Source organism: Falco cherrug, chromosome 8, assembly GCF_023634085.1.
Source record: "Falco cherrug isolate bFalChe1 chromosome 8, bFalChe1.pri, whole genome shotgun sequence".
NCBI lineage: Eukaryota > Metazoa > Chordata > Aves > Falconiformes > Falconidae > Falco > Falco cherrug.
In genome coordinates this window covers 13,067,320-13,079,824 of record NC_073704.1, presented here as the reverse complement: position 1 = coordinate 13,079,824, position 12,505 = coordinate 13,067,320, and the positions used below count along the sequence as shown (strand labels likewise).

Sequence of the window (12,505 nt, the reverse complement as noted above, 5' to 3'; positions counted from 1 at the left end):
AAACCTTGGTTTAGCCAGAGTGTTTTCTTCATGACTCAGGGAGGCTGGAATACAGAGCTTCCCACTATTCCCCTTCCCTCTTCTGATACATGAATCCTGCTTTTTTCCCCAGGCAGTGCTAGAACAAAAGCATCTGTTCCCTTTGCCGAATATAAATAAGACACTTTTTTTTCCCAGTAAGTCATACAGTTGATATCCAGCTACACACACACAGGCAGAGCCAACAGTATTCACACAGGAGCATACCTAATCACAAAAGCATGAGCATTTTTCCACTGTCAGCTATAACAACATGTGGAGGAGGTTTTATACATTCTGCCACCCTCTTTTGTATTTGCCGTACCCAGCGCCCAGCACAGACTTCAGTTACCAAACTTCAATGGGACTAAGATAATGGTAGGTTTAGTGAGATAAAAATCAATCCATTTTACTACAAATGAATGAATGGTCTTCACAAGATTTATTGTTTTACTGTTGACTAAATCAAGAGCCTTTGAGATTGAAATGCCCATATAGATTACACCCTAATACCAATAAAACAATCTGCTAAAAATAGAAAGCTTGCTATTTACACAAAATACCACCCTATCCCACACTTCCTTATCCATCTCCTTATTCAGTAAGTGGAAAGGATAAGAGTTACGAACAACTGACTTATTTGCACAAATGATCAAAATCTCCAAAAGGCAAATATAAGCTCATGACACCCACTTCAGTCATAACTTCCCAACATCAGCAGAACTTCTGCTGCACAGTGCTACAGCATAAAGCTGCGCAAGGCAGTTAAAATACCCACTTCAAACTAAATAGGTCACAGATAGATACAGCCATGCCAAACTGGTGGTTTAGGCTTCTAAACAAAGGCTCCTATTGTCTAGAATCACCCACTTGGGGACGGGAAAAAAACCCAAAAACCCAACAACGAAACGTGGAAACATGAGGAGGAATCAGGAGAGTTTTCTCTATGTATCTTCCTTTTCAAAAGCTTCTTTCTCCTCTTTTAGCACAGATCAAAATAATCAATCTTATAAAGAATTTCATCAAAAAATACTTAAGAACAAATCATTTCTCTAAAATTACTCTGGTGTGTCAATACACATAGGAATGGGGGAAGAGAAGGGACACTACAACTGTCAAAGTGACAAAACTTTATACAGCCAGAGGCTATGCTGAATTCTTTTTCCAAAACAATAAAAACACACCACAGAGCTGAAAACATTTGCGATGTTTTTAGTATTCAGCAGCTTCTGTAAGTTTCCCCAGTCTGGAGGTTTGAGATCTGATACAGAGAATTGAGAGAGGGAAAGCCTTTAGCAAAAGAAGGAATGACAATTTTGCAGTGCATTGATCTGCTCTACTACGTGTCTCAAAAAAGCAAAACAATACATCATCTGAGCAAGCAGATCTGTGCTAGAAACTAAATCTGCTCAAGAAATCTGCAATTCATTAGCATAGAAGTTCAAAGTTGTTTTATGAGCATATTTTCCTTTGTAACAGTTTGTAGATCTGTCTGCATTTCATCAGATTATTTTAAATACAGAAGCTCTTGAAACAGTCTCAGTGCTGTACTTTGTGATGCTGATAAAGAGCTGCACTTTCAAATGTCCTGTACCGCAGCGGGTACGTCTCTCAAAAGTTTTCTTTTGTGAGAGACACTTTATCATCAGAAAGGCATTTTGTTATATTTTTATGAAAACCCGTGGAAGCATGAAGAAATGCTATTTCTACCAACCCACTTCTCACTGTTCTTGACTGATGAAGAGCTAGGACCCCAAAGCTGAAAACTGAAGTAGTATGAATAATTATGAAGATTGTTTCCTTTTGGAAAACAAGCACATAGGAAACTTACTTGGTTTACATTAATTTGCTACATATTGCTCACATGTGTACCCTCTGATTAACTCCAACTGGTTACATGGGTCTCTGAAGAATTTTTTGTTTATTTGTCAGAATGAAAATTCAGAGCGGTCCTGCTCTCCAAAGTTCCATGGCCAAGTAATGGAGGTATTTATCTAGATGTCAGACAATTAGCTAAGTGTATCCACCCTGGTATATTCCATGTATGCCAAACTGTAAAATACATAAATTAAAATATAAAGATGACTTGCTAATTTTCCTAAAAAGCATATTTGGCCAGCCCTCTGCTCGCTGCTTTTTGTCTGGCTTTTCAGCTTTTCAGACTCCTCTTGCACAGAAAAAAAGTGTTTAATTTTATACACAAAAAAAAATGACACCTACACAAAACAAATATATCTTGCAGAAAAACCTTTAACCTTACAAGAATCTTTTCCCTGAGCAAGATTACGGAAATACTTTCAGTAATACTCAGTACTACCTGTGCAATCCTTGCTGCGCTAGTCCACGAAGGCTGCGGAAGGAGAATAGGGGAGAGAACAGACGTGCCTTTAAAGCAGATGGGTTTGGACCTTTGTCTCAACACTGATCAGAAACAGAAAATCGACTGCTATATTAGGTGCATTCCTTTTAAAGTTTACCCACAAGAAATATGTTTTTCCTGGATAAAGCTGCTAAGTAGCTGGCAGATGAAGCCAAGTGCTAAGCTTTCTAAGAGAGGAACCACCTCTTCAGTCAGTCCTGTAAAAAGAGTGGTACTAGGGCTCAGTAAGCTGTGCGAGCAGTTTTTCCACCAGTTGCTTTCCCGGATTCTTTCTTTTTTATAAGATTCAGAACACTCTCTTATTGCTATGGATTAAAACAAAAACTATATTTTCAGTCACAGTTATCTGGTGTGGAGAACGGGTAAGAATGAAGACAAATATTTACACACCTTGACCTGTAACTTGTGGGGTTTGGTTATTCGAATGTGAAACATAAAACATCTTGCTAAGGAGAGGATTTACTAACACTGTTTATGCTTATGACAATTTTGAAGAATATACAGTCTTGAGAACATAAATTTTTCTCCAGTGCTTATCCTGAAAAAAATACAGCCTCCTACACATTCTGAAACTCTGAACGTTAACTGAGTCAGAGGGGAAAAAATCCCAAGTATTTTACATAATAATTCAATTGAAATTGTGGCAATGCTGTGGCAATTGTAGCAAGAAGTGAAGATATACAAGGATACATATACCAGAAACTTCAGTTTTGTGACAGCGGCATGTGTAGCTACTGAATTAACAAGGCAAACAGTAATAAGGCAAGAAAAAGTTCAGCACTTACACAGGACTGTTTAATCAGATCTATTTCTATCTAGATTTGCAGGATAACCTGTTAGAGTAGCAGATCCAAGCACTGCTTCGTATTTCAGTTTTGCAACAGGATCAACGAAAGTGTGCAAGTGATGAAGCTCGCTCTGGTGGTTGGTTCCCTTTTACCTTTAACCTTTATGTGTTTCTAAAAGCAAAAGCCAGCCTGAAATGCATGCATAGTGATACTTGAAAGCCTTTAAAAAAAAAAAAAATTAACTTTCTGCCCATGTACACACAAGCGCATGCAGCACAGATCCATGCCCCCCTGAATGAGGGCATTTTCTTCCACACATGTTTGTTATGCAATTTTCACATAGTCATAACTAAGTTAAATCAAAGCCAACTGATGTCAACGCTAAAATACTCAGAAGCCCCACAGCGAATCATCTTTACATTTGGAAAGTGTTAATGTGCGATACAAACATTTTGCCTTCCAAAGCCACCATGTATACCAGAACGTCAAAAGCAATTAGTATAATATGCACAGAAACACACACGCACAGACATATATACAGCATATTCTCTAGTGTATTTTTACATGAGTGTAACCGCTGTGATGGGAGATCTAGGACAACGGGAGATCCCTCTTCCCCATCGCAAATATATTGCTCTTTTAAATGAGAAAATACGCTGTGTAGGAACAGTGAAAGAGCATTTTTTTCAGCCAGCATTTAAATTTTGTAATATATGCTTTAATGAGTTTTTTTATGTTACAGGCTGGTGGGGAGGGCACTGAAAAGGGAGAAATACATCTATTTTCAGCATTAAGAGCTACACGAGTTCCATGAATGGACTCCTACTACCCAGCTCCCCTCCCAAAAGAGCTGAGTTGTCATGCACAGAAGAAATAAACAAAGCAGTGGATTTGGTACCACAGGAACTATCAGCTTAATGACTTATCATTTTCCTCTAGAAGAGCTGGGGTGAGGGTAAATGCAAATAACTACCAGTGCTGTTGTAAGGTAAGGGCTTGAACAACTCCTGCAAAGATTAACATAAAGCAGCTGGTACCTTCTCTCCTGGGCTATGTAACACCTGTTGCATTTGCCTCATGACTATGCTTCTGTGCTAATACGGCACTAAAGCCAAAAGAAAGTGTTTGAAAATAAAACCCAGTTCTGTGCAGGCACTACTGTGCAGCTGAGCTCAGTGTGGCCTTTGTACAGACGAGGAAGAGAAAAGGACCCATAAAGCTGGAGGAAATTTGACTGAAAAGCAAGGAATGTTTAAGAAGAAAAAGTAGCAATAATTGAGAGAGAGAGAAAACCCCTGCTTGCTGAACCTCTGTAAAACCCTGCTCTCATATTTATCTGTGACAGAACCACGAGACAAGTAGACAAACACAACCTCACACAGTCACAGAACAAGACTCACTCTTTCCTCCGTTCCCTTGTTATGTTCACAGCACAGAAACATGGCCTCTTCTTTGCTCTCGGGCACTGTGTGCAAGACGCAGTGGCCCAGCCTGGTCCAGGACCCACCAGCTCTGCTATCTGGCTCAGGGAAGCCGGAGGAGGAACAGGGGGCATGCCTTCTAGTAATTATAATTTTACAGCTCCATAGATGGAGTTTGGCAATGACAGGTAAACAGAGAAAATAAACACAAGTACAAATATTGTCATCATTTTTACAGCTCAGATTTCTCACTAGCTGTAAAGAACTAGAAAAGAAACCCATCTAATTAATTATGCAGAACCTATGCTGCTTTTACTGTTAACAAAACAGCTAAATGATCTTGGAGGGAGGGTGGGGGATGCGAGATAAAAATCTGCCTTGTACTGCAGGACTCAGCAATACCTCTGAGGTTACAAACCATATTCCACAAATGTTGAAGTAGTGATGGATGAACCTCAGCTCTCGCAGAGGTTGCGTTTAGTCATCTACAAAAAGCACCTTTGCATTAGCACCACAAGTCAGCGGTCAGATGTGCTTCCTATTTTCTGCAGTGAATCACAAGCCTTCACTAACTCATTACCTTCTAAGGCAGGGGCAGGCAGGAAGGGGGTTTACACTGTGTCAGCAGTAAGACATTGTCATCATAACATAGGGAATCAACCATTGTATTATGCACAGAGAAAAAAACATTTTGTCTCAGTGCATTTATTATTTTATTATGCCGAAATACAATGCCCCTTTTCACTCAGAGAATAATTGACAAATGCATTATTTCCCAACTCATTGCCACAAAGCTGGAACGAGTTAAAATGTGCCTGAAAGAAATCCTCTTAAGCCATTATGACCTGCTATTTTTCAATTTCAAGTGATTAACATGCCCATTACTTAAAGGCAAATTACAAGCAAAACTCTGTTTGTTTGCCCAGTAGCGTATACCTTAAGCACAGACACACAGCAAAGCAGCGTGGCCTCTGCATCTGTTTCCTCTGCTTGGCATATGGAAAAGCCTACTGCAAACATTCACGGTGCAAACAGATGAGTGCACTACAATTCTCATTGGAAGATGCATCTAGAACCTTTCTCATCTGTCCCTATCAAGAAGTATTTTAACTATTGTATTAGTGATGATTATTAATTAGGGACATTAGATTCTTTCTTTAAAAACAACCAACCAACATATTCATTTTCTAGTAAACAATAAGCCCAAAGTAAAAATAAATTAAATAATTAAAAACAATTTTTGCTGTCTCACACTGATGCAGACAAAATGTCACACTTTGCAGCTTAGTAGAGTAAATAAAGAGACTGATAATGACTTGGGGTTTGTGTGTACCATTATGTACTACTTCCCGCTCCCCCTGCCTCCCTGAGAACTGATAACATAATAACTTCCAGGAAAATATATAGAGATTTCAGAAATCTGAATACCAACGACATTTGGTGGTACACCTAGACAATGGAATTGAAAGAAGAGTTTCTCCACTCTATCACACACGATTTACGAAGGCTGCATAAATCTAGTATCCTTTGGACTGCCAAGCCAAAATACCAGCAGAGGCAAGAATGAATTACAGCCAATTAGACCTTAAAAGCACAGGTGTTTCCTCTGCCCTACACAACATGGGTCTTACTAATCCACACCCGTGACATGGAAAGGTTTTTCCACTTGCCTGAAACATGCTGTGGAAAACAGGATTCAACACGGAATGGGCTGAAGCAGAAATGCAGTGCGTTCCCATATGACCTGCCACAGCCTATGGAAATCACTGTGTGTACCAGAGTGTGAAGACCGAGTGAAATGTTTTAATGTCAGCACTGTTGCTGCCCAGCTGTAGTACACTTCAGAAATAAGTAATGCCCTTGACCTGAGGCACCCTGAGTGCTGCTATCATAAACACCACAAATACTATGAAGCTACATCCAAGGGGAAAAGGTAAAAAAAAAAAAAAAATCTATTTTTTCAACAGCAAGTTTATACTCCCAGTTTCACATTAAACTTCTGAGTATTTCTGCCTCTACCATCTTTGGTGATAACTAAAAAGTATCTTTCATTACATGCCCTGTTCTAAACAGGCAATAAACCCCTTGGGATTTATTGGGAATGAGGTTGCTAAAAGTTTTAGGATTGCTGGAAAGTACAGAGGAGAAATATAAACAGGTTAAAACAAAAGAAGAATAATGTATGCTCACTCAGGCTTTCAGCACATACCAAGGACAACAGAATTCTAAGAGAGGAGGGGAAAAAAGGGAAGTGGAATAAAAAAAGAAACCAACAAAACCAAGCCTTGACTACTTGCCAGTCCAAAAATGGCTGCATTCACATCGACCATCAAGAAATCCCACGAGTCTGAATCCCTTCTGCTCTCTCCACACTAGGATTAGAGCAGAGACACCCCATCTCCCCTCACAGTGAACTATGTGTTACCTGTGGAGTCAAATATAATCGGCTGGCAGTTTCTGTTTGAATTCCAGTTACATTTGAGCACCTGGCCACCTTCTACGATGTTGTGCTGGGTAGTGTTTGCTTTTGGAGCTCCCACCAGAAGAAATATTCTGCAGTGAAAAGAAGAAATAAAACAAAGGTTTTGACACTTAAGGCACAAACATGACCGTCAGAGTAAGTTCTTTATGACATCTAAAGAATTGCTAAGGCAAAAGCCTTGCCCATTCAAATCTAAATCTGACTAGAACTAATTTGAGTTTCAGATAAATTCATATTAGGCTTTAGGTCTTGCAAAGCAAAAGCAGGCAAAAAAAAGAGACACATTTATCATAAGGAAGAGACAAAAGATGCTAAGAGAAAACTAAAGTATTAAAACTGTATTTGAAATGAGATAAACACCTTTTTTATTCTTTCTTTCCTTTCAAAAATATGTAGGTATGCAGCAGAACAGGAAATCACGTACTTCTGTAATTTAAGTCATCAGCTCGCATAATTTCTCGTTAATTTTGTATGTAAGAGTCATTCACAGAAGTCAGTCAAAAATAGAAACAATATATAAACAAAACAGTGCTGCTGAGCTCAGAAGGTACTAAGTGGTGAGTCAGCCTAGTATTGGCAAATGCTCTTAAAAAGAATTGAGTACTCAACTGACTGTCAACCACAGGTTTGTACATTAATGAATCTTTACTGAAATTTATGACATAGTACTCTCTTATTAAGATCTGTTGTATTTCTATCAATCTCTGCTTATACAAACACGTTAAGAGACTCTGAGCAGGAACTGCTATGAGATTATTATGCCTGTGCAGGTGGTAAAATTCAGAAGTTGCACAGTAAGAAACAGACCGAGTACAAAGCCAGACCAAATGAGGTTCCTAGCGTCTTCCAACAAGGCTATCAACATCTTCCAAGAACTCTGACATCTCTGAGACACACTTGACTCATTAGCAGTTTCCTGAGGAAGTCAATTTGAAGTATAGACAGTCATTGACACAAGGCATAACACTACATGCTTCCTTCATCAGAATCTGCTCTGTTGTTACTGATTAAGACTGTTTACGAGAGAACAGAGCTTGCAAGAGCAAGTCTTATCATCCTGTATTGGGCATTATGGTTCTTTAGTTTTGCAACTGGGTTAGCTGCAGAAGCTGCGCAAGACTGGTTGGGAGTGAAAGTCTACGGGTAGGCAGATCCAGACTTCTAAAACTTGCTCTGGTTTTCAGTCACCTTCCAGACTTCATTTTAGTACAGCACTAAGATTTCTTAACATGTAAATACCAGGTATAAACACACAGCAGCTCATCAAAGCTCAATTAATACAAAGACCAATGTAAGCTACTAGTTTTCAACCTCAGTGATTTTCAGAACCTTAAAAATTTCCTGGTGTGGACCCTGATAGAAAATCCAGGCTAGCTGGCACCCATTTGTTTTCCTTACCTGCCACTCATAGACTCTCTAGATTCCAAGAACAAGAATTTGAAATGCTTTCATCAACCCAAAATGTTCTCTCTGGTCATAACAGAAATGCTTAAAAATAAATGCCAAGAAACACATTAATTACAATAACAGCAACCTATTAAACAAGTGGTAGCTTGCCTCCCACTTTCGTATCACTAGCTTTTGAGAAGCACCCCCATAATTAATGTTTTAAAATGTGTTTTTTTAAAAAAAACACTCCCATACTAATAATATATTTTAAATCTTTCTTAAGATAATCTTTGCGATGAAGTTTATTAACAAGATTACCAATAAAGGAATCATTAACTCTACAAAGGTTTAGTCACCTCTTTTCCCAAAGAAAAAAAATAAAAACAAAAAAAAGCGTTGTTATCATCATAGACCAAATGAGCAGATTTTGTCACAGGTCTTATAACATACAAATTACCTAAATATAAAGAAGTCTCTAGTCCACATGCTTTGGGAAAGGGAACACAGAGGGAAGAACCATTATTTCTGTATGCTATGCTCTGATACTACCGATCTCCTACATGATGCAACCATCTGCCCCAAGACAAAGCTGTGGATGAGACTGGGAGCACACTGACATCCTCAGCAGTTCAGCTTCGGGAGGTGCACTTACAGGAGTAATCCCTTCCCACTGCTTTGCCATAGGCCAATAACGAGAAACTGGTATCTCCACGGACTTGTATACTGGAAGACAGACTATGAAACGCAGTTCTTTTAAAGCACAGCGTGTATGAGAAACCTTTTTCAGTTTCTGCAAAGTTATGTTTGGTCACTTAGTACTACAGTTAACTTAATATTACAGTTATGCCCTCTGTCAGGCACCGCATAGCACCCTGATACAAAACTACCGCTTTGACTCCTGAAATAGGTCTTTCATACTGGACTTCTAAATACGCTTTATTTTATACCCAGCAGGCCAAACCAGACTATGGAACAGCAGCTGGAACGTTCAAGAATTAATAACACTCCTTTGTTGTCAAGCTAGTCAATCTAAACGGCTTTAGCTCAACTAAATTTACTTAACTTCTAGTACTTACTTAAAGAACAAGCAATAAATAAAAATTCACCAAAGTGACAGTAAAGGTGTAGAAACAGACAGGTGTAGTGACACAGAGGACACGCAAGCAAAACAACCTAACAAGGCTTATTTTACTAAACATCTTTCGCTAAGCATGCTGCAAAACAGTTCACTCAGCTTTCTACCTAATATATAATTGCAGGCATCGCTGAGCTCGCTGTTCACCACTACCCTTCTTGCCCCTCCAACAGCTTAAGGGAACCTGCAGGCACTTCCAGTCTGCGTTGTGTGAGCATTGATCCCCCTCAGATGATGGGGAAGACACAGGTCTGTGTCTGGAAGACACCACATACACTTATTTCTGGCTATTTCAGGAGGCAAAATACCAGTCTCCATAGGCATGAAGTCAAAAACTGAACACCTTAGAGCCTGTTCCTGTAAAACCTACATAGCTACTGTGTTTCAATCATGAGCCTACATTTAAGATAAGCTAGGGCTGATCTTAGCAGATATAGACTAACTCCTAGTCACACCAAAAAACCGAGAAAAGTCCCTGAAAAATATGAAGGTGTCTTCCATGCTGTCTGAAAAGCACTAGTGCCCAAGTTTAAAAAAAAAAAAAAAAAGCAGCCAACCTTTTCTTTCACAGACATGCACTTGGAGGTCAAAAAATAATGGAAATGTGCCAAGCAGGGATTTCAATGAGAGCTGAGTCACATCATTCCTTATCAGGAAACATGGAAGAAAGTTTACTATATGTATTTAGCAGTCTCCTGATAACTTTGCAGCCACACACGCTGACTTAAAAATAAAGGGAGGGACACAAATAGAACCCTTTTCCTTTTAGTACTAAGAATTAAAGGATTAAGATAGCACAGAAAGATGTTGCAACACATGCAAGTTAAGACAGGATGGCTTCTAACATTTGTAGGCAATAAAGAAATGCAAACAAGGCTGTCCGATGTACTGCAAAAAGACTTGCTCAATCGCTATAGAATTTGTTTATAAAGTTTTACGAGTTAAGGATCGCGAGAGAAATCCCCTCGGCGAGAAGGAAGCCAGCATCTCTTCGAGCTTAACAGCCCTTTCTTACGACGGAAAGGAAGGGAGGCAAAAGCTGGATCTTAGCGTAGCCTGCACTTGACAAATACGGCCTCGTTCGTTATAGCAACAGCACGACTTCGGAGTTATCACAGGTCTACCCAGCGGCCCGAACCGCACCGGCAACCGCACGTTGCGCGACGCCCCTTTCATGCAAAACGCGCACGTCTGCGGGCGGCAGCTGCGGGGGGGGGGGGGGGGGGGGGGAGGACGGACCGGCCCCGGCCCCCGGCGCGCCACCGCGCAGCCGAGCGCGGCGCCCCGCCACGGAGCCGGCATGATAGACAGCGACCGAACCGCTGACGCTTCACGGGACAGACCCTCAGGTGTGCCCCGTAGCGAGACAAAAGGACGGCACCCGCCGCCATCCCTCCGCGCCGTACGGGCCACCCCCGCCACCGTGCGCACCGGAGAGCGGCGAGCCGCCTCGGAAACGCCAGCGGCGCCAAGTGTACGCCTCGTTCGAGCCCACCGGCCGCACGACATCAGGCTCCGCTGCCGGTTGAAGGGGTCCCAGCAAGCAGGGCCACCCCCGATGGGGGGGGGGAAAAGCAGCCCGGTTGGCGTGCCGGCCCTGCCCGTGCCCCTGCCCACGAGGGTCCCGGTGCTCCGGCACGGCTCCACCGCAGCGCTCCCCATCCCCGCCCCGGGCCCCAGCAAGCGGCTCCCATCAATTAATCGCTTCTCCCCGAGAGCCGCCCAGGCGCCGGCTCTCCCCCCGGCCCGCAGAGCGAACGCAGCAGCGGCTCGGCCGCTGGCACCGGGGGCTGCGCCTGGCCCCCGCCTCGCTCTCCTCATCCTCCCCCGGGCTGGCCGGGCCCATTCACCTCGCCGGGACAACGGCACCTCGGCCGCGGCGCCGCCAGCAGCGCGGAGCGGAGTGAGGGTCCGCCGGGCCGGGCCCCTCGCCCCGGGGAGCAGCAGTCCCGGCCGGGCCGGCAGCGGCTCCACGGGGCGGGACGCGGCACTTACGAGGAGGGGTCGGGAGCGAAGAAGTCCACGGCGAAGCCGAAGTAGCTGCCCTCTGCGCCCGAGTAGACGGCCGGGCGCTCCACGTCCAGGTTGAAGGCGCTGCCCGGGGCCAGCGCGCCTCCCAGCACCACCAGCAGCCACAGCCGCGCCATGGCCCGGCGCCGCGCAGCGCTGCCCTGGCCGGGGCGGAGGGGCCGCGCGTTTCCCGCGGCCGGCGGCGGGGCGGGGAGCGGAGTCACTTCCTCCCGCCCTGCGCCCAGTTCCCTTTTCTCCTCGGGACAGGGGCGGCAGGAAGGAGAAGCGGCATCATGTGGTGCCGGGGGCGGGCCCTGCTCCGCACCGGGCCGGGGCTGCCGCGCCGCTCCCCGCCCGCCTCTCCCTTCCGCCAGCAGCGAGCGGGCAGGGCCGGGCCCGGCCCACGCAGGCCCTGCCCGAGGGGCGACGGCGGCTGCGGGGGCGAGCGGGGCACGGACCGTGCCCCCGGGGCTGGGGCACCTGAGCCTGGCCGCGGCGGCCCGGAACGGCCGAGTGCGAGGGAGCGGCGGCGGGAGCAGGCGCGTCCCTGCGGCCCCTGAGGGAGCCGCGCCTGGCAGCGCTGCCTTGGCGGCGCCTTTCCGCCAGCCTCGGGGACGGCCCGCTGCAGGGGGGCGTCACGCAGCACTGAGAGAAGTTAAGTGCCTGTGCGGACCCATCCGAAAAAAAAAATAATTTCCACTCCAATAGCATAGTAAATGAAATCACTTCAAATGGCAGGTGGCAGCTGCGCACGAGAGCCCTGCCAGCAGGAACAGGGACACTGAGCGCCCTGTCTGAGACCTGGGTACATAAAACCTCCCGGAGGGCGTCTCACCTCCCATTTTCACCTCTCTGGGGAAGATGGGGCGAGCTGGACCCTCC

The 12,505-nt window shown here is 44.2% G+C and overlaps 1 protein-coding gene across 1 annotated transcript in view; it reads right to left on the bottom strand.

The window, feature by feature from the left end:
- ITGAV (integrin subunit alpha V) overlaps positions 1-11,912 on the bottom strand; it is a 50,726-nt gene extending 38,814 nt beyond the window's left edge. The window contains exons 1-2 of the mRNA XM_055718252.1: positions 11,609-11,912; positions 7,033-7,160 (exon numbers count right to left, since the gene is read on the bottom strand). Coding sequence (XP_055574227.1) covers positions 7,033-7,160; positions 11,609-11,760 — 280 coding nt within the window. The 5' untranslated portion in view covers positions 11,761-11,912. The remainder of the gene's footprint in view (positions 1-7,032; positions 7,161-11,608) is intronic.
- Between the last annotated feature and the right edge of the window lie 593 nt (positions 11,913-12,505).